At 38.1% G+C, this 27,445-nt stretch overlaps 1 protein-coding gene across 1 annotated transcript in view; it reads right to left on the reverse strand.

Annotated features, from left to right (window-relative positions):
- ENTHD1 (ENTH domain containing 1) overlaps window positions 1-21,064 on the reverse strand; it is a 155,517-nt gene extending 134,453 nt beyond the window's left edge. The window contains exon 1 of the mRNA XM_049885192.1: window positions 20,716-21,064. Within this exon, the coding sequence (XP_049741149.1) occupies window positions 20,716-21,064 (349 nt within the window). The remainder of the gene's footprint in view (window positions 1-20,715) is intronic.
- Between the last annotated feature and the right edge of the window lie 6,381 nt (window positions 21,065-27,445).

The raw sequence follows: 27,445 nt of genomic DNA on the forward strand, positions 1-27,445 counted from the left end.
TAATTCTTTTCACAAGGAGACCGCCGGGTCCCACTTCCTAGTCTGTCTTAGTCTGGATGCTCAGCTGAAACCTGTCTGCCATGGGTGACCCTGCTGGCATTTGAATATCAGTGGCATAATTTCCAGCTTCATAGCAACATACAAGCCCCCACAGTACGACAAACCAACAGACATGAAAGAAAAGATGCTCAATAATCATTAGTCATCAGGGAAATGCAAATCAAAACCACAATGAGATGTCACTTCACACCCACTGGAATGGCTATTATCAAAAAAATAAAATAACAAGTGTTGGGGAGGCTGCGGAAAAACTGAAACCCTCATCCATTGCTGGTGGGAATACAAAGTGGCATGGCAGCTGTGGAAACAGTTTGGCAGTTCCTTAAAAATTAAACATAAGAGTTACCACACACCACTACAATTTCACTCCTAGGTATATACACAAACAATTTGAAAGCAGAGTCTCAAACAGATACTTGTGCTCTTAGTATTCATTGCAGCATTATGCACAGTTACTAAAAAGGTAGAAACGATCCAAGTTTCCATCTGCAGATGAGCGGATAAGCAAAATGTGGGATATACATACAATAGAATATTACTCAGCCATAAAGAGAAATGAAGTTTTTATACATGATATGACACAGATGAACCTTGGAAACATTGCTTTCGATAGTTGCTGTCAAGCCATCTCTGACTCACAGTGACCACACGTATAACAGAACAAAATGTTGCCCAATCCTGCTCTATCTTCAGCATTGTTGGTATGTTTAGTCCTTTGTTCCAGCTATTGTGTCGATCCATTTCATTGAGGGTTTCCTTCATTTTCACTAAGGCTCTACTTTGCCAAACGTGCTATCCTTTTTTAGCTATTGGCCTTTCCATGTAAGCAAGCCAAAGTCTCACCATCCTCGCTTCTAAGGAACATTCTGGTCATATTTCTTCTAAGACTTATTTGCTAGTTCTTTTGGCAATCCATGGTATATCAACATTCTGGAAGCTCTGCTGAAACCTGTCCACCATGGGTGACCTTGCTGGTATTTCAAAACCGGGGGCATAGCTTCCAGTCTCATAGCAACACATAAGCCACCATAGTATGACAAACTGACAGATACATGGTGGCTGAAAACATTAGGCTAAGTAAAAGAAGTCCAACACAAAAAGACAAGTATTGTATGATTCCAGTTACATGAAATATCTAGAATAGGCAAATGCATAGAGATCAAAGTAGATTAGTGGTTACCAGGGGCTGGCAAAACCGGAGAATGGGGGAATTGTTTAAGGGGTATTGAGTTTCTATTTGCGGTGATGAAAAAACTTTTGGAAATAGTGGCAATGGTTGCACAACGTGGTGAATGTAATTTATGTCACTGAATCGTACGCATAAAAATTGTTAAAATTGCGAAAGTGTTGTATATTTTTATCACAATAATCTTTTTAATTAAAAAAGAAAAAGAAAGAAAGACTGACGAACTTTCCCCAGATTTCTCAGATTAAGCAGATGAGCGAACTAAAGCACTGTCAGATTCTGGACCAGAAAAAAGACATGAGTGGAACAATCAGCAAAATTGAATAAGATTAGTTAATAGACACATATCGAAGTTATTATACTGGATTTGATAATTGCACTGTAAATTATGTAAGATGGTAGCATTTAGGGGAAGCTGAATGAAGGATATACAGGAACTCTGAACAATTTTTGCAACTTTTTTGAAAGTAAAATTATTTCTAAAAGATAAAAGAAAAGCAATGAATCAATGGAACATGAGGTTTTTTTTTCCCACCAAAAACTGGACGCTTGATCTAGAGCAGTAGATCAAATAGTCAGTGTTCAATCGTGCAGCATTTTCTCTTATTTTTGCAGAAACCTTTCAGAAGTTAGCATCAAATGTAATAGAAATGTATGATGAATTTTCTGGTGGAGGTATTTTAATGGAAACTTTTCACAGTGGAAGCATTTGAAAGCTACTAGAGTAGATCCTTAAAAAATAAAGTCATAGACAATATTGCAATTTCCAGAAATTTATCGTGACATAGCATTTTTACAAATTTCTGATAAACTTATTCTTATGTTTAAGACTTTCCGGAACTCCTTGTATATATGTTGTTTCACGTGAAAGAAACTTTACAAAATTAAAATTACATGTATACAGTTGCTTTGAATGCATTTTTACATAAATATAAATGAACTCAAAGGAAACAGAAAAATTCATACTATGGATTAAAACTAAACAAAACCCCAGTAATATCTTCAGAGAAATAATAGAATATATGCTTAAAACAAAGAAAGCTACAGAAATAGGTGCATTTAAAGAATAAAAAAGCTTTTATAAATTTAAAATACCAGAGAAATGAAAAATTCAATAGAAGAGTAGAAAGATAAGTTGAAAAAATGTCCCATAAAATAATGATAATTAAAAAAAAAAAAAGGGAGATAGAAAACAGGGAAGTCAAGAAAATCAGAGGTTCAACAGGAAGTCCAACACCAAATAATATGAGGTTCTGAAATAAGGAGCACAGAAATTAGAGAAAACTATCAAGGAAATAATTCAAAACAGATTTCCAGAACTGAAGAGTACGCATTTTCAGTGTCAAAGGGCCCACAAATGCTCCACAAAAGGTTGAAAACGGACCGAGACCAAGTTTCAGGATGCTGAGGACAAAGAGAAGACCTCAAAAGCTTCCAGAGAGAAAAAGATAATCATATATACAAAGGCTCAGGAATTATATGGGTATCAGACTTTGAAAGAGCAACACTGACAGTTAGAATAGAGCAATGCCTTCAAAATTCTGAAGGAAAGTGACTTCCAATCTAGAATTCTAAATTCAGTCAAATACCTAACAAGTACGAGAATATTATTCAGATGTTTTCCAGCCACAGGGTTTCAAAAAATCAACATCTCAAGCACTCTTTCACAGGGAGCGACTAAAGAATGTGCTTCATTGAAACAGACCAGTAAACAAACCAAAAAAAAAAAAGCAAGAAATGGGTAGGATCCAGGAAACAGGATCCAACATGGGAGAGAGGTGAAGGGATAGACTACCTGAAGCGTCCCATGTTTGAGAGGATATTTACACTTCTGGCTAAGAATGCTATCAATTTTACCTCCTAAATACTCCTCAAATCTCTTCGTGTCTGTGTTTCCACTACCATCACCACCCTAATCTCTGGACTACTAAAACAGCCTCTAATTGGTCTCCCACACCTAATCTTACACCTTTCCAATCCTCCCTTCACACTGAAGTCAGACTGATCTTTTCAAACACAAATCATGTCACTCCTTTGCTTAAAACAATCCAATGATTTCTCACTGTTTGCAGGATAACAAAGAGTCCTTAATGTAGTCCACAGGGCCCTACCTGATTTGACCTCCCTTCTGGTTTCTTTTTAAATTCTTTGCAGGCCAGAAGAACTAGCTGGTGCCCAGCTACAACTGATGACTGCCCTGAGAGGGAACATAACAGAGAATCCCTGATGGAGCAGGAGGACGATGGGATGCAGATCTCAAATTCTCGTAAAAAAGGCCAGACTTAATGGTCTGATTGAGATTGGAGGGACCCCAGAGGTCATGGTCCCCAGACCCTCTGTTATCCAAAGACTGGAACAATTCCCAAAGCCAAGTCTTAAGACAGGGATTGGACTGGACTATAAGACAGAAAATGGTACTGATGAGGAGTGAGCTTCTTGGCTCAAGTAGACACATGAGACTATGCGGGCAGCTCCTGTCTGGAGGTGAGATGAGAAAGCAGAGGGGACAGGAGTGGGTTGAATGGACACAGGGAATACAGGGTAGAGAGGAGGAGTGTGCTGTCTCATTAGGGGGAGAGCAGCTAGGAGTACATAGCAAGATGTGTATAAGTTTTTGTATGAGAGACTGACTTGATTTGTAAACTTGCACTTAAAGCACAATAAATAAACATACATAAATTATTTGCATGTACCAGGCTCCCCCACCCATGAAACTATACCACCTCTGCCCAGAAATGAACATCTCCCCCTTCCTTCCCTGAATTCGTTAACTCGTCCTTCAGCTTAAAGCCCAGATTTCACTTGTTATGGAAAGCCTTCTGCTGATAGGTGACAAGCCCCCTCCTACCACCCCCTATGTGTACACCAGGGCCTCAGGTTTGATCAGGTCCTGCTTTCATATAGTCTCATAGCACCTTCTTGTATAATTCTCTCACAGTTTGTAATTGTCCATTTATTTGATAAATGTCTTTTTCCCCCATTAGAATATAAAATCCATGAAGGCCAGAACTGTGCTTGTTTGCTTAAAAGACACTTCAGAAATGTTTGTTAAATAGATGAATGAATATGCTGAGGAAATTTTTCCCAGATGCTGGGGAGGAGTTTATAACTGAACATCATGGAAAGAGGTTTGGAAATATGGGAAATTCAAAAATCTTGGGCACTGAGTTGAACCGCCAGGAAAGACACACACTACATCTTCAGAAAAACAACTATTAGGCTTCAAACATTAGTTATAAAGCATCTTAACACTCTTGCTCCCATTCCTGACCCACCCCCATCAAAATCTTCTCTTCTTCCACTATTCCTTTCTCAGAGAATTTAACCTCCATTTTAGTCCAGAAATATGAACATAGCTCTCCCCAAATTCAGTTATCCATATCTACTGATCACACCTACGAAGCATCTTCTAAATTCGTGCCTCCTCTCCATCTCCCTACCACTGCCTTGGTGCAGGCCCTATGGTGTTACCTGTTCTCCCCTCCAATATCCCTCCACAGTGCCTCCAGGGGAGATTTCTAAAACAGTACATCTGATCAAGTTATTTTCAAGTTAAAACACCACAGTCAAGATGGCACAGTAAGTTCATCTTCACAGTACCCCTCCACTCTGCTCCAAATACACAGCAATGATAGATAATGCCGGTCTCAAAACCCAGATAAGAATCTAAACAAACCAGAAACATAAGTGAAATGAAAAGCAGGGTGAGGAGGGCTGAAGCTACAGGGCTGCTGGGCTCCTGATCTGGCAGTCAGAAGTTCAGCTCCTCAGGCAGTAGGGAACCAGAGCTGGTCTCCCTCTTTGATGTTAAGGGGTATCTGTGTGTGAGAGAAGGCTGGGAAGAAAAGAAACACACCAGCTGCTAACTGCCTCCCGGGCTATGGCGCAGACATGGCCGCGGGTCTAACAGCAGAAGGGTGCACATGCAGCCTCCAGACCCAGAGCTGAGCTCAGCCACCTGCTTGCTCAGTGGCCGGATCTGTGACTTCCCACTGTTATCGCAGGGCATTGCGCCACGTTTATAAGGCCTGTTTGGTTTGTGGTAGCTCTAGGGGGGCTGGGTAAAGGGAAATGAAAAAACAGCATACAGGAAAAAGTAAATATGAGTGGTCGGAGGAAGAAACCGCCTCAAAATAAGCCTGGAAACTAAAATTCCAAAATACATTTTCAAAAATCTAATGATAAGAAAAACAGCCAATAAAACCAGCAATCAAAACATAAATTCACCACAAACGAATTCAATGCTTTAGAGCCCCGTAACAAAGATTTTTAAATAAATATGAGGAAGAGAGGTTAATACAGGAATCATAGCCACAATAAGGACTATGAAATTATAAAACAAAAGAAAAACTGACAGAAATAAAACAAGAACAGATGAATAGGGAAAAAAAAAGAAAAATCTAGAAATGAAACCAATGGTTACACTAAAAAACAAAACAAAAAGCCCTCAGTAGCCAAGATATGCTCCAGACTTGAACAGGCAGGGAATCGGTCACTAGGGAAAAGGACCACAGAATTCTTCCAAAATACAACACAGTGAGGCCACAAGATCAAAACGATTAATTAAAAGTTATAAAAGCACAGGTTGCAAGGCCCCAGTATTCATCCAGAGGAGTTTCCACAGAAGAAAATTAAGGTAATAACAGAAAAGTAATCTTAAGAGAGACGATAGCTGAGAGTGTTGCAGAAAAGACTTAAATCCTCACATCTAAAATGATCCCCAAAGACCAAGTGGGATAAAAAAAATACAGAAAAGCTGAAGAGCATTAGAATGAAGACAAAACCTGAAAAGCTACTGGCCACTCCTTCGTTAAGCCTGCAACAGCACGCTAGGACTAGCAGGATTAGCCGGCATTGACTGGTGACTTACTATGTGCCTAACTTTCAGATAGTATCTGTAATCCTGACAACAACCCTCAGAGTTAATTATTATTGAGTGTGTGTGTGCCATTTACAGAAAAGTAGGTTTATGGTGATTAATAAACTTTCCCAAGGTCATAAAGGTAATAAACTAGAAAGTGGAGACTGGCTCTATAAAAATAACAAAATCCAGACTTTCCTTTCTTTGACTGACCTTAGCATACAAAGGTAAACTATTTTATTTGATGAGAATAATTTTGAGAAGAGAGTAATTCTGTTGACGTATATAGCACTGATGTGCTATCCTGGCTACGATCCCATTTTTTTGTTTATTGTACTCTGTCATCCATGTGAGTACACCAGATAAAGAGCACTGTGGGAAGATGGCCAGATGGACAAAGGTTATATTTAAGGTTAAATGAATTCATGCTTTGGTTCTTGCTATCATGATTATCAATCAATACAACTATACTTGTTGAAAAAGAACAAAAGCCTATCAAAATATTCAACAATTTTAAGTATAAAGTTTTTATTTAAACATAATAATATAACTTTTAGTCACAAGGCTTATGATGACCCAAAGCCTATAAGAAATGTTTGTTAAAGGAAATTCATTTGTTCATCAAGGCTATAAAAAATGTTGGTTACGGGAAATCACATTTGCTCACTTAAGCTATAAATGACCTCAGCAGCCTTGTGTAAATTAACCTGTCAATATACCGCTCTGTAAATGAACACACCCACATTGCTTTAATTAATCAATTCACTGCCATGTATCAGATGGGTTCTCTGGTTAAAGAACTTTGACTAGTGCTGTACAACCGCTGTAGAAAAAAAAAATAAGTCTGATCCACCCTGAAGATAGATTTTTTTCCAAAGTGCTTAGTCACGGCATCATACTGACTAGGAGCTGTCTGCCTCAAACCACCTCACGTCCAATCCCTCTGTAAAAGTTAACATAAAACTAATGTTAGCCATTTGGCTTTATAGCGTTAACATGGCTAATCTAACATCTAAGCAGTTGGGTTTTTTGTTTTGTTTTTACATTTTTAAATGCTTTTCTTTTTCTTGGCCAGGAATCTTGATTCTATTCAATATTATAGTCTCTACAAAGAGGAAATCTCAATCATCCCCTTTTCCTGGTCCAGGACTCCTTCTTTCAGTAAACCCTTTCAAGGGCCAAATATCTGGTGTTTTCTCCCCTTCTGTGAAAGCTGAACTCAAAAATTGAACCCTCTCCCAAAAAAAGAGATTTCAATAATTTATAACTTAGTAAATGTAAAAATAAATGTATTATATCTTCCAAAGTATTTACCTTTCACATTTTAATTCATATCTCTTAACTCTGGCTTAAAAGGCTTAGTTCTTAGGCCAAGATATTCAAACTTTGGTGAGAAAATGGGAGGGTGGTAGGCGATTGGTCAGGCTCATCCCTGAGTGTCAGCGGACACGACAGGGGGAGAGGAAACCTATACATAAATCGGCCACGGACATTAATGCAAAGTACCTAATTTTCTAAATTAGGTGAGTGATGATGATATTGGAAAACTAAAATACCAGTAATATCACCAACACATACTACCTGTGCCAAAACAGCTTTTTTAGCAACACCGAATTTTTGTCTTTTTAAAATGCCTCATTTTAAAAATATATACCTTTAATGTAAATGCATGCGTGTGTGTGTGTGTACAAAATGTCCCAGTTAAACAAAATTAACTGCAATTTCATGACTCACCTAATTGAGATTAAAATAACACATAAACCTGTAATGCATACAATTCCTAGAATCTGAATTGGCTTTATTTTAAAAATACCATAATTTGTATAAATAAATAATTTGATGGCATGAAAGGCATTTCCAATTCCATTGAGTACTTTCAGACATTAATAAGTTCATTCTAGTAATATAGTAAAACCCCGTTAGGATGTTTTTAAGAACTCAAGTAAGAGAGGTTGGGTTGTATTCGAGAACAGCACTAAATAGTATCAAAGGAGCACAGGGGGCCCAATGGTTATGTGCTTGGATGCTAACCAAAAGGTCAGCAGTTTAAACCCACCAGCTGCTCCGTGGGAGAAAGATGCGGCAGTCTGCTTTCATAAAGACTACAGCCTTGGAAACCCTGTGGGCCAGTTCTACTCTGTCCTGTAGGGTCGCTAGGAGTCAGAGTTCACAGTGTTGAGATATATGGGTTCTAATCATGTTCAGTTATTAATTAACTGTGCAACCTTACCTAAGTAATTCATCTTTCTGAGATTTAGCTCTTCATCTCTGTAAGAGAGATAATATATAACCTCCTTTTCTCACAAGATGTTGTAAGGATTAAACGAGATAATATACATGGAAATGTTCCATTATTAAAAGCTGATAAGGCTCAAACAACTGGGTGCCACAGGCAAAAGAGTGAACTTTTCCTCTACCTCACAATATACACGAAAGTGAATTTGAGATCAATCACAGACTTAGCTAACACTATCAAGCTTCTAGAATAAAACAGGAGAATATATTCATTACCTTGGGATAGATAAGTTTCTCAGGTAGGACACAAAAGACATTAACCATAAAAGAAAAAAAATTGGACTTCATGGGAATTAAAAACTTCTGTTCATCAAAAGGTACCACCGAGAATGTAAAAAGACAAGCTGTAGACTTGGAGAAAATATTTGTAATACATATATCTGGCAAAGGACTCTTCCAAAATATATAAAGAACTCTTACAAATCAATAATAAAAAAAAAAAAAGGGAGGGGGGTGAGACAATAAAAAAACAGACCAAACACTTAAGCAGACAAAAGATGTCCATAGGGCCAAAAATCACATAAAAAGGTAGTCATCAGAGAAATGCAAATGAAACCAAACTGAAATAACACTATACACCAACCAGAAGGGTTAAATTAAAATGAATGATGATACTAAGTGTTAACAAGAATATGGCACAACAAACTCTCATCCATTTATAGTAGGCAAGGAATATGGTAAAACCACTTAAGGTAACTGTTTAGTGGTTTCCATTAAAGGTAAGTATACACCTATCCTATGGCCCAGAAATGCCACTCCTAAGTATACACCCAAGGAATGCTAGTGGCACAGTGGTTAAGCACTTGGCTGCTAACAGAAAGGTTGGCAGTTCGAACCCACCAGCCACTCCGTGATGTAGCAGTCTGCTTCTGTAAAGACTGCAGCCTTGGAAACCCTATGGGACAATTCTACTCTGTCTTACGGGGTTGCTGTGAGTCGGAATCGGCTTGATGGCAATGGGTTTGGTTTTGGTTAAGTATATACCTAAGAGAACTGAAAATCTATGGCCACGAAAAGACTTTCAGCAGAATGCTTTATTCAAAATAGGCAAATACTATGAACAGCCCAAAATTCATCAACAGGAGATGGATAAACAAACATGCCATGGAACACAACTCAGCAACAACATGGATGAATCTCAAAAACGTTATGTTGAGAGAATCCAAAGACAAAAGAATACATACTCTATGATTCCATTCATATAAAATTTAAGAATAAATAAAGATAATCTATGGTGAAAGATATCATAGTAGTAGTTGCCTCTGGGAGGGGGGAGGATCGGCTGGAGAGGAGCGTGAAGGAACTTTCTGGAGTGATGAAAATGTTCTTTATCTTGATCCGGGTGATGGTTACACTTGCCACAATTCATCACATTGTACACTTCAGATCTATGCACTTTATAATAAATAAGTTATATCTCAATAAAGCACTACTAGCATTTAAAAACTAATAAAAAATAATTTATAGTAAATAAACGGAAATTTTTGTTAGTCAATCTGATATTTGTATTTTTTTATCTTTCTAAGAAAAAGTAAATTGTTATGAGTTTGCTAAAGGAATGAAAATATTAAGGTATTAATCGTCCATCCATCTAATATCTACTGAGTGATTCTACCCCCAGGCAATGTTCTAAGTGCTGGGGACACTGTCTATGCTCACTCTTGAGAAAGTCAGTTTTTCAGGCGCTATAGACATGTGCATAAACCTGCTGACAGAGGTATACAGACATTCTGGACATGAAGGAAAGAAGTTAGACGCTCGCTAGGAATGTCACGGAGACTCAGGACTACCAGCTAAAAAAAAAAAAAAATTTTTTTTTTTTTTTTACCAGCTAGGGACTCTGAATCATCTGGAGTAACACGGCACCCATTCTGATGAGGCTGAGCCTAAACTGTACTGGGTCCCCAATCTGAGATGAAGGGTGGCGACCCAGCCATGCCAAGGGTGTCTAGTTATTTGCCCAAGATCATCAAACTAGTCAGACTTGAACGAAGAACTTTTTAAGCTGTGAGAGACACAAGTCAAGAGTATAAGGTTGTACATTTCCTATACCATCCTTGACCTAAGTAACTCTGAAACAGATGCAGAAAAGGATAAATTTCTCAGTTCCTGCCCCAATTAGTGAGCAGAGCTAGTTCCAGTTCTCAGGCCTTCCTATCTGCTCCATCCTGCTCTGTGTAACTGGCTCAATGCTTGGGCAGGTCTACAGACATGACACGCGTTTACAGGATAGAGTAGAAGAGGGACCAGAATGATAAGGATGGGATAACATTATTCATTCAGTCATTCAGTCAGGCACTCAACAATATACTGTCATTAAGAACATGGACTCCGGAGCCAAAATGCCTAGATTATAATCTTGGCTCAGCTACTAACGAGCTGTGGAAACTATTTATTCAACCTCTTTGCACCTTAATTTCTTCATCTATAAAATGAGGCCAATACCACCTATCTCAAAAGGTTGTTGTGAAGATCGTTGTTGCGTGCTGTCAAGTCAATTTTCACTCACAGCCACCCCATGTGACAGAGTAGAACTGCCCCATAGGGTTTCCAAGACTGTAATCTTAACAGAAGCAGATCACCAGGTCTTTTCCTGCGGAACTGCTGGGTGGGTTCAAACCATCAACTTTTCAGGTGGCAATCGAGAGCTTCACCACTGTACCTCCAGGGCTCCTGGGGTCCAAAATATTGGGAAATGTAGAAAAATATTATTTTTAAACAGTACTTTACTTACATTTTCAAATAATATCTTCAATATGTTTTAGTATAGCTTCTAGACACTGTTTCAGGTAAGGTACTTCTAAATTTAAAGCAATGTGTCCAACTGATAATCTGAAAAACAAAGGCACTACAATAAATACACTACACAGTGTTCCAAAGGTTTGGAGGCAAAGAAAATCAGGCATTTATTGTTAATTTTTTCAGATTAACAATAGGACTCATTGTTTTAAATATACAGAGGTACTTCGCCTGAAAAGCTGCCTGGAGGTTAAAGAAAAAATATATTGAGGTCATTATTTCAAATGTAACTAACATGTCGTTTGAAAACAAGCTTATCCTACATTTTTCAATTTTTCTGTTTCCCTGAGTTATTGCTATTAACACTGAAGACATACTATGTGACAGGCACTATTGTAGATGCTGGAGATAGAGCATGGTTGGACAAAAGAAACACAAAGTGTCCCTGCCCTCAGGAAACTTACATTCTAGCAGGGCTAGACAGACAACAAACAAGTAATAAAATAAAATACCCACCATGTCACATGAGAAATACTGTGGAGAAAAATAAAACAGAAAAGATGTCTAGGACGTGCCAGTGCAAAGAGGAGGTGCAAACAAGGTAGCCACAGAGGACCTCACTAACAAGAAGACTTTCTGAGCGAAGATGTGAATATGGTGAGGAAGTCACGCAGACATCTGGGAGGAGACCACTCCAGGCAAAGGCCAGCAAGGGCAAAGACCAATCAGGAAAGCCAGAAAGAAAGTCTTCTTCCTATGCCATCTTCAGCTTTTATCTTTTTCTTTTGTCTCTTCTTGATAACTTTTATACCCTAGTTATATATTAGTTGGATAACCACATTTTTCTTCCATTAGTTTCTCAGTATGGAGTTCACTCTCTACCTTTTTTCTTCCCCAATTGAACAAAATTCTTTTTTTCAACCGGTTTTTCAGTGATCACAGGTCCCTCCTCAGGTCTCTTGCCTTTTTCCACGAATTCCATTCAATGAAAATTGACTGCTTGCCTACTATGTGCCACAGTCTCGTGGTAAAAAAGACGATTAAGAAATGGTACATGCTCTCAGAATCTAGTTAAGGAAAAAATATATATAATAAATAGATAAAACAAAATATACTATGGAAACCACCACACTGATATTATCAATAAAGTGTTGCAACAATTAGTTCTTCCCAGTGAGGGAAAGAAGACGGAGTCGGGGGCACAGATAAAGGCCTCTGATCTAGGACTTAACGGTTAAGTAGGAGTTCACTAGGCAGATAGAAAGCAAAGAATATTCCAAGGAAGAAGAAACATCTTATGTACATGCACAGAGATATGTAAGAAAACAACGTATCAGGAATACTTAGCAACACAATGTGCTCAACTGAAGACTAAGGACACAAGAGTGGAAAGGCAGACTGGAAATGTGCTAAGGGGTCTGGACTTCATCCTGACAGCCGGTGGTTTCCAAACTCTTTTGACCACACACCGCTTCAGTAACAAACGTTTGTGCCGCATCTCCAGTACATATGCGTTTATTTATGTATAAAGTAAATGATACCAAGACCTGTTATTCTAACAATACTTCACTCATTATAAAACAAGCACAAAAACAGAAAATTAAAAGATAAAATAAGAAATATTTTCTAGTGGAATAGTTTTCTATCAATTAATAAATATTTACTAAATTAATGAATAATCTGTACCAATGTTACCAATCCATAGCTAATGTTTCTTCAGTAATCAACAAATGAATATACTATATACTGTGCTTCTGTTGACATCTCAGTTCTAACGTGTTTTTCTTGCTCTCTTGATATTTACAAAGAATTCCACAGTGTACTTATGCTTATTTTTCTAAGCCCAACTGTTGAAAATTCTAAGACCTTTATGATGGTGGATGTAAACATATACATACACCTTGTGTATAGTATACCTAGGTATTAAAAAAAAAAAAGACCAGTTGCCATCAAGTCAATTCCAACTCATAGCAACCCTACAGGTCAGAGTAGAACTGCCCCATAGGGCTTCCAAGGAGTGGCTGGTGGATTTGAACTGTGGACCTTTTGGTTAGGGGCCAAATGCTTAACCACTGCGCCACCAGGGCTTCTACGTATAAGAGTACACATTTATGTTGTTATTGTTGTTAGGTGCCGTAGAGTCAGTTCCAATTCACAGCGACCCTATGTACAACAGAACAAAACACTGCCCAATCCGGTGCCATCCTCACGATCGTTGTTATGTTTCAACCCATTGTTGCAGCCACTATGGCAATCCATCTCATTGAGGGTCTTCCTCTTTTTAGCTGACCCTCTACTTTACCACGCATGATGTCCTTCTCCAGGAACTGATCACTCCTGATAACATGTCCAACGTATGTGACATGAAGTCTCATCATCCTTGCTTCTGAGGAGCATTCTGGTTGTACTTCTTTCAAGACGGATTTGTTTGTCCTTTTGGCAGTCCATGGTATATCCAGCATTCTTTGCCCACACCACAACTCAAAGGCGTCAATTCGTCTTCAGTCTTCCTTATTCCTTGTCCAGCTTTTGCATGTATATGAGGCAACTGAAAACACCATAGCTTGGGTCAGGAGCGCCTTAGTCCTCAAAGTGACATCTTTGCTTTTTAAACCCAGTTATTTATACCTAGATATAAATGCATAAATAGGTTTGTCCGTATATTTACAATTACATGCTTATCTATTTTATCTCTCAAAATTGCTCATAAAAGCTTTTTAGAGGAGGGGCTGATCTTCTCTTCCCATTCTATGAAATCATAGCACTCAGTACTATGATTAAAAATAGCTGCTCCGTACATTACAAAGATGATTATATACCACTAACTACTATTTTTTAAAAGTCTGCCTTTTTTTCCACCTAACTCTTGAGGATGCAAAATTTTAATGAGTATTTTATTTTAATTTTTAAGAAAAAATTTAATCCTCAGGGAAGTTTATGTCTTCACAATTTCTGGATTATGAAGCACGGCATGATCAAAAACAATGAAGATTTTCTTTACTTACATCATTAAGCCTCAATCTGACCTAAAATTAAAAAAAAAAAAAAAAAAGAGGGGATATAGGTCTGGAGCACGGGAGAATGAAGAAAACGAAAGACACAAGGGAAAGATTAGTCCAAAGGACTAACGGACCATAACTACTACAGGCTCCACCTGACTGAGTGCAGCGCAACTAGATGGTGCCCAGCAACACACCACAGACTGCTCTGACAGGGATCACAACAGAGAGTCCCGGAGAGAGCTGGAGAAAAATGTAGAACAAAACTCTAACTTACAAAAAAAGACCAGACTTACTGGCCTGACAGACCAAAGAAACCCCAAGAGTATGGCTCCCGGACACCCTTTAAGATCAGTAACGAAGTCACTCCTAAGGTTTGCCCTTCAGCCAAAGACTGTTGTTGTTAAGTGCCATGGAGCTAGCTCTGACTCATAGCAACCCTACGTACAACAAAATGAAACACTGCCTGGTCCTACCATCCTCACAATCGTTATGCTTGAGCCCATTGTAGCAGCCAACGTGTCAATCCATCTCGTTGAGGATCGTCCTCTTTTTTGCTGACCCTCCACTTTACCAAGCATTGTCCCTCTCCAGGGACTGATCTCTCCTGATAACATGTCCAAAGTATGTAAGATGTAGTTTTGCTATCCTTGCTTCCAAGGAGCACTCTGGTAGTACTTCTTCCAAGACAAATTTGTTTGTTCTTTTGGCAGTCTATGGCATATTCAATATTCTTCGCCACCACCACAGTTCAAAGGTATCAATTCTTCTTTCATCTTCCTTATTCGTTGTCCAGTTTTTGTAAGCATATGAGGTGACTGAAAACACCAGGGCTTGGGTCAGGTGCACCTTAGTCTTCAAGGTGGCATCTTTGCTCTTCAACACTTTAAAGAGATCTTTTGCAGCAGATTTGCCCAATACAATGTGTCTGTTGATTTCTTGACTGCTGCTTCCATGGGTGTTGATTGTGGATCCAAGTAAAATGAAATCCTTGACAACTTAATCTTTTATACGTTTATCATGATGTTACCTATTCAGTTGTGAGGATTTTTGTTTTCTTTATATTGAGGTGTAATCTATACCAAAGGCTATGGTCTTTGATCTTTATCAGTAAGGGCTTCCTCTTCACTTTCAGCAAGCAAGGTGTGTCACCTGTATAACCCAGGTTGTTAATGAGTCTTCCTCCAATCTTGATGCCCTTTTCTTCTTCATAGAGTCCGGGTTCTCAGATTATTTGCTCAGCATACAGATTGAATAGGTATGGTGAAAGAATACAACCCTGACACACACCTTTCCTGAATTTAAACCATGCAGTATCCCCTTGTTCTGTTCTATAGATTGCCTCTTGATCTGTGTACAGGCTCCTCATGAGCACAATTAAGTGTTCTGGGATTCCAATTCTTTGCAATGTTATCCATAGTTTGTTATGATCCATAGAGTTGAATGCCTTTGCATAGCCAGGAAAACACAGGTGAACATCTTTCTGGTATTCTCTGCTTTCAGCCAGGATCCATCTGACATCAGCAATGGTATCCCTGGATCCATATCCTCTTCTGAATTTGGCCTGAATTTCTAGAAGTTCCCTGTTGATATCCTGCTGCAGCCACTTTTGAATGATCCTCAGCAAAATTTTACTTACGAGTTATATTAATGGAAACCCTGGCAGCGTAGTGGTTAAAGTGCTACAGCTGCTGACCAAAGGGTCAGCAGTTCGAATCTGCCAGGTGCTCCTTGGAAACTCTACGGGGCAGCTCTACTGTGTCCTATAGGGTCGCTATGAGTCGGAATCAACTCGACGGCACTGGATTTGGTTTGGTTTGGTTATATTAATGATATCGTTCAATAATTTCTCCATTCAGCTGAATCACCTTTCTTGGGAATAGGCATAAATATGGATTAGACAGGCCCATAAAACAAAACTAGACTAAAGGGGTACACCAGCCCAGGGGCAAGGACTAGAAGACAGGAGGGGACACGAAAGCCGGTAATAGGGAACCCAGGCTTGAGAAGGGGAGAGTGTTGTCATGTTTTGGGGTTGGTAACCAATGTCACAAAACAATATGTGTACTAATTGTTTAATGAGAAGCTAGTTTGTTCTGTAAACCTTTATCTAAAGTACAGTAATAATAAAAGAGGAAGCCCACACCCCCCCTGCAAAAAAAGAGGGGCTATATACCATGATCAAGTGGGATTTATCCCACAAATGCAAAGTTGTCCCAACATACAAAAATCAATCAATGTAATATACCATATTCATAGAACACATGATCACCTCAATAAAAAAAAAAAAATCTGACAAAATTTAACACTGCTTCATGATAAAAAACACTCAACAAACTAGGAATAGAAGAGAATGTCCTCAACCTGATAAACAGCATCTGCAAAAAACCATCCTCAATGGTAAAAAACTGAAAGCTTCCCTACTGAGATGGGTAGCAAAATCAGGAAGTCCCCTTACCCCTTCTATTCAACATAGTACTAGAAGTTCTAGCCAGGACAACTGGGCAAGAAAAAGATGTAAAAAGTATCCAGATTGGAAAGGAAGAAATAAAATTATCTTTATTTGCTAAGCTAATAAACCAGTTCAGCAAGGTTACAGGATGCAAAAGCAACATACAAATATCAGTTACACTTCTACACATTTGCAATGATCAATTCAAACATGAAATTTGAAAAATTCCATTCATAACAGCATCCAAAAAAGTAAGACACTGAGGAATAAACATAAGAAAAGCACAAGACCTGTACTGAAAACAATAAAACACTGTAGAAAGAAATTAAAGAAAGCCTAAATAAATGAAAAGACATCCAGTATGCATGGATTGGAAAACTTAATACTGTTAAAATGGTAAAAACTCCCCAAATTGATTTACTGATTCAATGCAATCTTAATCAAAATTCCATTTGCCTTTTTTGCAGAAATTGACAAGCTACTTCTAAATTTCACATGGAAATGCAAAGGAATGAGAATAACTAAAATAATCCTGAAAGAGAACAACATTGGAGAGCTCACACTTCCAGGTTTCAAAATTTACTACAAAGTTACAGATATGGTACTGACATAAGGACACACAGGTAGATCAATGCAATAAAATTGAGAGTCCAGATATAAACCCATGCATCTATGATCAACCTATTTTCAAAACAAGGATGCCAATATAATTCAATGGGGGAAAGAACAGTCTTTGTAACAAATGGGATTGGGACAACTGGCTATCCGCATGCAAAAAAGTGAAGTTGGACCCCTACCTCACATCATATATAAAATTTAACTCAAAATAGGTCCCAGACTTAAATGTAAGAGCTAAAACCATAAAATTCTTAGAAGAAAACATAGGTGTAAATCTTCATGACCTTGAATTAGGCAACAGTTTCTTATATATGACACCTACAGTACAAGCAACCAAAAAAAAAAAAAAATTAGATAAACTGGACTTTATCAAAATTTAAAATTTTAGTGTGTCAATGGCCACCAACAAGGAAGTAAAAAGACAACCGACAGAATGGGAGAAGATATTTGAAAATTGCCTATCTGATAAGAGCCTACCCACTGCCTAGTCTCCTGAATATATAAAGTACTCTTAAAACTCAACAATAAAAAGACAGATAACCCAACTAAAAATGGTCAAAGGATTTGTACAGACATTTCTTCAAAGAAGATATGCAAATTGCCAATGTTGCTCTTGTTGTTAGGTGCCATCGAGTAGGCTCTAACTCATGGGTACCTTATGTGTAACAGAACAAAATGCTGCCCCGTCTTGTGCCATCTTCATGACTGTTGGTACGCTTAAGTCCATTGTTTTCGCTGGTGTGTCAATCCATCTCACTGAGGGTTTCCCTCGTTTTCTTTGACCCTCTACTTTACCAACCATGATGTCCTTTTCCAACAATTGGCCTTTCCTGGTAACATGCCCAAAGTAAGTGAGCTGAAGTCTCACCATCCTCACTTCTAAGGAGAAATCTGTTATATTTCTTCTAAGACTGATTTGCTCATTCTTCTGGCAGTCCATGGTATATTCAGTATTCACCAACACCACAGTTCAAGTGCATCAATTCTTCTTCTGTCTCCCTTTTTCATTGTCTACTTTTTGCATGTATATGAGGCAAAAATGGCTAGTAAGTACATGAAAAGATGTCCGATATCTTTGTTCATTCCAAAAAAAAATCAAACCTGTTGCCCTCGAGTCGATTCAGACTCACAGTGACCCTATAGACAGAGTAGAACCACCCTATAAGGGTTCCAAGGAGCAGCTGGTGGATTCAAACTGTTGACTTTTTGGTTAGCAGCTAAGCTCTTAACCACTGTGCCACCAGGACTCCAAATGGTCATTAGGGAAATGCAAAGCAAAACCACAATGAGATACTACTTCACACTCACTAGGATGGCTATAATAAAAAAGATGGGCAATAACAAGTGCTGGCAAGGATATGGAGAAACTGGAACCTTCACACCTTGCTGGTGGGACTGAAGAATGGTGCAGTCACTTTGGAAAATGGTTTGGCTGTTCCTTAAAATGTTAAACATAGTTACCATATGACCCAGCAATTTCACTCCTAGGTATACACCCATGAGAAGTGAAAACATATGCCCACACAAAACCTTATGCCTGGATGTTCACATCAGCAGAAAAGTGGAACAACCCAAATAGCCATCAAATGACGAAGGGATAAACAAAATGTAGTACATCCATACAATGGAACATTAAACAGCCATGAAAAGGAATAAAGTACTGACTCATGCCACAGCACGGGTGAACCTTGAAAACATTCTAAGTGGAAAAAGCCAGACACAAAAGGCCACATATTGAATGATTCCATTTATATGAAACGTCCAGATAGGCATGTCCACAGAGACAGAGAATACATTAATGGTCGCCCAGGAATGGGGAAAATGGGGAATGACTGCTAACAGGTACAGGGTTCTTTTTGAGGTGATGGAAATGTCTAGAATCAGAAAGGGTCATAGTTGCACAACTCTGAGACTGTACTAAAAACCATTGAATTGTACACTTTAAAAGAATGAATTTTACAGCATGTGAATTATATCTCAATTTAAAAAAGAAACTTGTTGTTAGGTGCCGTCATAGCAACCCTATGCACAACAGAACGAAACATCGTCCAGTCCAGATGGGAATATCTACTCACTTTAGTACTAAGTTGCCAAGAAGCCCTAATACTTTCACTACAGGACAGGTGCTTACTATACATCTCAAAAACAAACCACAAATTAAGCTCTCACAGAGACAATTCTCATGGCCTAGCTGTTTATAGTCACTACCAACCAGCACCAGGTTGGAATCAGCAATCCAGGAGTAAGACGTTCACTTTCACTACCAAATCCATAGAACTATGCATTTGTTGTTGCAACAAATGCTTTCCTTCAAGTTGTCCTAAGTACATATTAAGAAAGGAGTATAATATATTCTAAGCAAAGCACCGTGCTTAAAGTTACTGCAATGTAATACCAATTCCCTACACAGTTATACTATGTCTATTGTTATTTAATAGCTCACCTACCACTGCTTTGTAAGCCAAGTCTGGAAGCCATTCGCTCAACAATATTTCTTGTATACAAGAACATAAAGCAATATTTCTATGAGACATTTGTTTACAATAGCAGAAAATTATTTGTTCTAGTATGATACTGAATCAAGACTGTATTGTGTTGTAATAATCTACTAAAACCTGTTCATATGATTTTTCAAAAGATTTAAAAATATATACACTGTAGTTATTAAAATCTTAACAACCATGTAAACTGTTGGCTAAAGTTGTGAAATTATATTTTTGTATTTTAGAGTTTGATTAACTCTTCAGTGTATCTGGGGTATGGAGTGTTTAGCTAATAAAATTCCAATAATTACTACATATATACACACACATTACAAACAATCAAATAATTTAAACTCAAAATGAATACTTAACACTGAGATTGTACTGAATCTTACCCTTTTCTCACGACTCATCAGTCTATTCACTTTAAACATAAATTATTATTTTACATTAGATAGGGAGGAAGTGCTGATTTTTACCACTGTAGAAGACGAGGCATTACTGAATCATCTCAGTATTCCATATACCCCTTCCCTACTTCACCTCTTCCTCCACCCCCAACAGACCTAAATATTATGACCTAAATTTTTGTATTCATATAACTATTTCCATCTAGATAGTCTTTGAAGATTCTACAGTCTTTGGAAACACTTCCTTACATTCATGACTAAATTCCAGTCTAATTATAATTATGAAGTACAGTGACTTTATTATACCAATTGCCATGCCTCCTATTTTATTCACTTTCTATGAGGTATCATGTTATTGGAACTAAAGTGTCTTAGTTTTACACATTCTCTTAAAAAAAAAAATTTTTTTTTTTCTTGGAAAGAATAAAAAAAATTCTCCAAGGCACTGAAGAGTCAACACAAAGGATTAAACTGGAAACTATAACTGTCTGAGGGGAAAGAGAGGTAGATAGCACATTTAAGAACAACTTTTCCCCAGCTCCTGGTTCAAAATTTTTCTTCCAAAACTCCTAATTTTTATTGACATGTTCTATCAGCTTCTTTAACTCTTACCTTGGTCTTTTCCAGCTTCATCTATGTGTTGAAATTCTTTTAGTGTTTGAAGGTCACAGAACCTCTCTCTGCAATGCTGAATAACTTTCTTTGATCCATTCTTGATGAGATAATCCATTAGTGTAAGGGACTTATATACATGGCGCCAGTTCTTCCCATGGTCATTGAGTCTCTGCCATAGCATATTCATAATCTCTGAGAGAGAAATCGTGTTGAAAGTCAGGTCACTGATATCTAACATCAGAGAACTAGAAGGACCCCAAGGGTCATTAGAAGTTGCTTCCCTGACTTTTATTTCAGCATCTGAGTAATTTTTCACAAAATTTTTCACTTGCCTCCTAAATGCCATAGGTAAGACAAGTTTGAAGGTGAGATGAAGGATGAGAGCAATGGAATACGGTTTGTGTGACTGGTTTATAAAGCTCTTGACAGGTCATTGGTGCCCAGTTCTGCTGTTCCCAAATACAAATGATTCATCTCCATGTTGACAAAGTATCAATTTCCTGCAAAGAAAAGCACAAAAATATGTAAGTTAAACATCTTTTAAAATGTTTGTAGATCAAGTCAGTCTGAAAAATCTAGGTTTAGTTTCTAAATTAGCCCCTCACTTACATCAGCCAGAATTTAGGGTACCATATACATTTTCCTAGAATGGGTATGGGGAAATCTTTCATAAATGATTGGCCTATATCATATAAAGAAATATAAGTGGTCTTTCTAGTCCTAAAAGTTTCCACAGAAAATATCATTCGACCTCTTTGGCCAGAAATACAATGATTATAAACCATCACAGGGACAGTGGGCAAGTGAGTTGTGCTCTGACATCTTAAGCTTAAGATATATTGCCACAAACAAAAACATTATGCTCTGAAAATAATTAAAATGATGGTGAAAATTAAGCCTGACATTCTTCAAGTGACACTATGATTGTATTCTTTTCAGAACTGAAGTCATTACAATCAGATCTAAGGATGGTCCGTCTTCTCCTTCATCTAAAAACTGGGAGTTGTACCTCAGTGGACTCCACAGCTAATTCATGGTACACTGAACCAATATTTTAGTCCAGATAGGGCTGGTGAGTTTGAGGAAAGGGCTGAATTACTTTCTTTACTCAGCTTTAGAAAAAGAAGTATGAGTTTAGAATTAAACAGTGTCAACAGTAAGATTCAAACACTGTAAAGATTTCCCTAAAACCTGGAGTGACCAGCACGTGTCTGTAGGCTCTCTAAAGGAGACACACACAGCAAGGCCCGTGCAGGTTGATACGTTAAAACTTAAAAGGTGTACGCAGTCCGTAAACCTGAAACGCTTGTGAACCGTCAGTTCACAGGGTACATGAAACCACTTCCTTTCCTCCTTTTCATTACTTTGCATTAAGGTGGGTCAGTTGGTTTCCCATTTCCCTAGTGATCTACCACTGATGGCCACTGAGATGGTGTACCGAATTGATTTCAAGCCCTGACATGCATCCAGGCCCCATGACACCCAGATGATCTATAATTAGACTTTACTAGAGACAGTGCACGTATACAAAGAAAAAATCTTAAAATCCATAACGAACGTGTTTGTTATTTTTAGTTTTGTTTCTCTCCTTGAACTTCTCATCCCCTAGTGCAGCCTTGATTAATTCGTGTGTGTGTTTTCAAGGAAGACATACATTTTCAGAACCATCCTAAATGAACTACCACTTCCTTAAAAAAAAAAAAAAAAAACCAGCAACAACAGGATAGGGGATGATTAAAATTTCTTTTCTTTTTTTTGTAAAAGTATGACACATTCTCAAATAAGCAAGTTAGAAAATGTATTAGTTTAATTAAGATTTCTTAGAGAGAGACTATCATCAACCCTAGCAAGAAAACGAGTTGTACGTTTTTACAAATTTCTGATTTTCTCTCTTGTTCGCACTTCAGATATAGCCATTTTTATCTGATTCATTCCTGTGGCAAAACCTTGATTTATAATGTGTTTCAATAAGCTATTAAAATTTTCAATCATGAGGGTTTTCTTTTTCTATTGTCCTTTTTTTCACTCTACCAGACTCACTCAGTGCAGAGATGACTGGGACATTGGCTTAGGACAATGAATATTGATCTGTTCCCTCACACATCTCTTTAAAAAAAAACTCCTCAGAATCACAACGTGCTAGAATTGAACACCATTACATCTCTGGTTTTTTTCTTTTTATGATAGCTACCTATCTTTATTTTAGAGGGACAATCCTAATTTTTAGGTTTTCCTATACTCTATAACGTGCATGATTCAGTTTTTCAAAAATGTTTTCTGAAATGAATTTTTTGTCCTGAAAAAATACGAAAATAATAACCTTCTATTCAGTATAGTTGGAAACCCTGGTGGAGTAGTGGTTAAGAGGTATGGCTGTAACCAAAAGGTCCGCAGTTCAAATCCACTAAGCACTCCTTGGAAACTCTATGGGGCAGTTCTACTCTGTCCTATCGAGTCACTATGAGTTGGAATCAACTCCACGGCAATGAGTTTGGGTTTTTTTGTTTTTTTGGTTTATTCAGTGTAGTAGTTTAAAATGGATGTGCTTGACACTATACCAAAATTAGATACATTCCCAACCATTAGAAAAATCACAAAAAAAGTCTAGATAAGTGAATTCATATCATTTACTAATATACAGTACTTTGTAACAAGAACAAAGAATATGTAAGATAGACTAACAAGGAACTGAATTAATTGATGCTAGTTATAAATTATATGTTAGTTATAAATTATATTATTGATGCTAGTTATAAATTATATTATTATTTATTTTAGATGCCTGACTATATGCAAATAACAAGTTTACTTATACCATCAAATAACCTTGAGCTTTTAGTTACAGTAATGTGACATCTGAGACAAAATTACCGCCCATGAGGGTAATTTTCCACACCTGGATCTCAGTTTTCTGGCTACCCAAATCCCTATATTTAGAAACAGAAAGAAGAAGTGGGGTATTTCACGTCACAAATCTGTGTTAGCTCCTCAGAGAGGCCTTCACTGACCTCGCTAACTACTTAGGTCTCCCCATCATACTCGTTTTAGCACCCAGTTTATCTTCTTCATGACACTTATCATAATCTGTCCTTATGTGTTTGTCCATCTGCTCACTGACTTTCTCTCCCAGCAGACCGGGAGCTTCTTGAGGTCAGGGACCTTGATCATCTTACTTACCACCACAATCCTATTGCCTAACTGGTACCTCAAAAAAAACCAAACCCATTGCCACCTAGCGGATTCCAACACATAGCGACCTTGTAAGACACAACAGAATTGCTGCATAGGGATTCCAAGGCTGCAAATCTTTACAGAAGCAGATTGCTATCTCTTTCTCCCAAAGAGCAGCTGGTGGGTTTGAACCAGCCTTCTGGTTAGTGGCCGAGCGCTTAACCACTGCACAACTAGGCCTCCTAACACAGGTATTACGTACTTAGCATATAGTAAATAGTCAAGAACATGTCTTGAGTGAATGACACAATGACTGAATGATCTGCCTTGGGATAAACCTGCACTGACTCTACAGCTTTGGATTATAAACACGGCATTTGAAAAATAAAGCCCAGCTCTCGTAATTGTCAAGTAAAACTCTAGAGTTTTGAGCAAATATTTTCAAATCAATCAGCAAATACTTCTTGAGTATTTCTATCATTTATATAGCTTTGTGGAGGATATAAAAATGTAAGACATGATCCCTACATTCAAAATGCTTACAGTTTGGTTAAGGAGATTTATTTCTCCCTTAAATAATCCCAATTTAAACAAATGATGAGGACTCCTATTTTTCTTTTTAGATCTGCCCTTCCACAATGCTTTGGCAAGGTTGTTCACACACACACACACACACACACACACACACACACACACACACTTAAGCCCCTTACTTTACCTAAGAGAAAATCATGTAAATTATCAAGTGACATAAAACTGTTGTTGTTTTTGTTAGGTGCCATTGAGTCAGTTCTTACTCATAGTGACACTATGTACCACAGAACAAAACACCGCCCGGTCCTGCACCATGCTCATGATCGTTATGCCTGAGCCGTTGTTGCAGCCACTGTGTCAACCCATCTCATTAAGGATCTTCCCCTTTTCCACTGACCCTGTACTTTACCAAGCATGATGTCCTTCTCCAGGGACTCATCCCTCCTAACAATATGTCCAAAGTATGTGAGACACAGTATCGCCACCCTTGCTTCTAAGGAGCATTCTGGTTGTACTTCTTCCAAGACAGGTTTGTTCGTTCTTTTGGTAGTCCATGGTATATTCAATATTCTTCGCCAACACAATTCAAAGGTGTCCATTCCTCTTCAATCATCCTTATTCACTGTCCAGCTTTCGCATGCATATGAGGCAATTGAAAGTATCAGGCGCACCTTAGTCTTCAAGGTGACATCTTTGCTTTTCAACACTTTAAGGAGATTCTTTGCAGATTTGCCCAAAGCAATGTGTCTTTTGATTTCTTGCCTGCTGCTTCAATGGGTGTTGATTGTGGATCCAAGTAAAATGAAATCCTTGACAACTTCAATCTTTTCTCCATTTATCATGACGTTGCTTATTGGTCCAGTTGTGAGGATTTTTGTTTTCTTTATGTTGAGGTGTAATCCATACTGAAGGCTGTGGTCTTTGATCTTCATCAGTAAGTGCTTCAAGTCCTCTTCACTTTCAGCAAGCAAGGTTGTGTCATCTGCATAACACAGCTTGTTAATGAGTCTTCCTCCAATCCTCATGCTGTGTTCTTCTTCATATAGTCCAGCTTCTCCGATTATTTGCTCAGCATATAGATTGAACAGGTATGGTGAAAGGGTACAACCCTGACGCACACACCTTTCCTAACTTTAAACCATACAGTATCCCCTTGTTCTGTCCGAACAACTGCCTCTTGATCTATGTACAGGTTCCTCATGAGCACAATTAAGTGTTCTGGAATTCCCATTCTTCGCAATGTTATCCTTAATTTGTTATGATCCACACAGTCAAATGCCTTTGCATAGTCAATAAAACACAGGTAAACATCCTTCTGGTATTCTCTGCTTTCAGCCAGGATCCATCTGACATCAGCAATGGTATCCCTGGATCCATGTCCTCTTCTGAAACTGGCCTGAATTTCTGGAAGTTCCCTGTCGATATACTGTTGCAGCTGTTTTTGAATGATCTTCAGCAAAATTTTGCTTGCACGTGATATTAATGATATTGTTCTATAATTTCCACATTTGGTTGGACCACCTTCCTTGGGAATAGGCATAAATATGGATCTCTTCCAGTCAGTTGGCCAGGAAGCTGTCTTCCAAATTTCTTGGCGTAGACGAACGAGCACTTCCAGCACTACATCAGTTTGTTGAAACACCTCAATTGATATTCCATCAATTCCTGGAGCCTTGTTCTTTGCCAATGCCTTCAGTGTAGCTTGGACCTCTTCCTTTAGTACCATCAGTTCCTGATCATACGCTACCTCTTGAAATGGCTGAACGTCAACCAATTCTTTTTGGCATAGTGACTCTGTGTATTCCTTCCATCTTCTTTTCATGCTTCCTGTATCGTTTAATATTTTCCCTGTAGAATCCTTCAGTATTGCAACTCAAGGCTTGGCTTTTTTCTTCAGTTCTTTCAGTTTGAGAAACGCCAGTGTGTTCTTCCCTTTTGGTTTTCTATCTCCAGCTCTTTGCACATGTCATTATAACACTTTACTTTGTCTTCTCGAGCTGCTCTTTGAAATCTTCTGTTCAGTTCCTTAACTTCATCATTTCTTCCTTTTGGCTTTAGCTGCTCAGTGTTCAAGAGCAAGTGTCAGAATCTCTTCTGATATCCATTTTGGTCTTCTCTTTCTCTCCTGTATTTTTAATGACCTTTTGTTTCCTTCATGTATGGTGTCCTTGATGTAATTCCACAACTTTTCTGGTTTTTGATGTTAGTGTTCAGTGCATCAAATCTATTCTTGAGGTGGTCTCTAAATTCAGGTGGGATATACTCAAGGTCATACTTTGGCTCTTGTTGACTTGTTCTAATTTTCTTCTATTTCAACTTGAACTTGCATAGGAGCAATTGATGGTCTCTTCTACAGGTCAGGCCCCTGGCCTTGTTCTGGGTGATAATACTGAGTTTTTCCATCATCTCTTTTCACAGATGTAATCTATTTGATTCCTGTATATTCTATCTGGTGAGGTCCACGTGTATAGTTGCCGTTTATGATGGTGAAAAAAGGTATTTGCAATGAAGAAGTCATTGGTCCTGCAAAACTCAAGCATGCCATCTCCAGTATCACTTCTATCACCAAGACCATATTTTCCAACTACTGATCCTTCTTCCTTGTTTCCAACTTTCACACTTCAATCACCAGTAATTATCAACGCATCCTGATTGCATGTTTGATCAATTTCAGACTCCATAAGGTGGCAAAAAGCTTCAATTTCTTCATCTTTGGCCTTAGTGCCTGGTGCGTAAATATGAATAATAGTATTAACTGGTCTTCCTTGTAGGCATATAGATATTATCCTGTCACTGACAGTGTTTTACTTCAGTATAGATCTGGAAATGTTCTTTTTGATGATAAATGCAACACCATTCCTCTTCAAGTTGCCATTTCTGGCATAGAAAACCATATGATTGTCTGATTCAAAACAGCCAATGCCAATCCATTTCAGCTAATGCCTAGCATATCAATGCTTATGCATTCCATTTCATTTTTGATGGTTTCTAATTTTCCTAGATTCCTAGTTCATACATTCCA

This window comes from Elephas maximus, chromosome 4 (genome assembly GCF_024166365.1).
Source record: "Elephas maximus indicus isolate mEleMax1 chromosome 4, mEleMax1 primary haplotype, whole genome shotgun sequence".
In the NCBI taxonomy this organism is placed as follows: Eukaryota; Metazoa; Chordata; class Mammalia; order Proboscidea; family Elephantidae; genus Elephas; species Elephas maximus.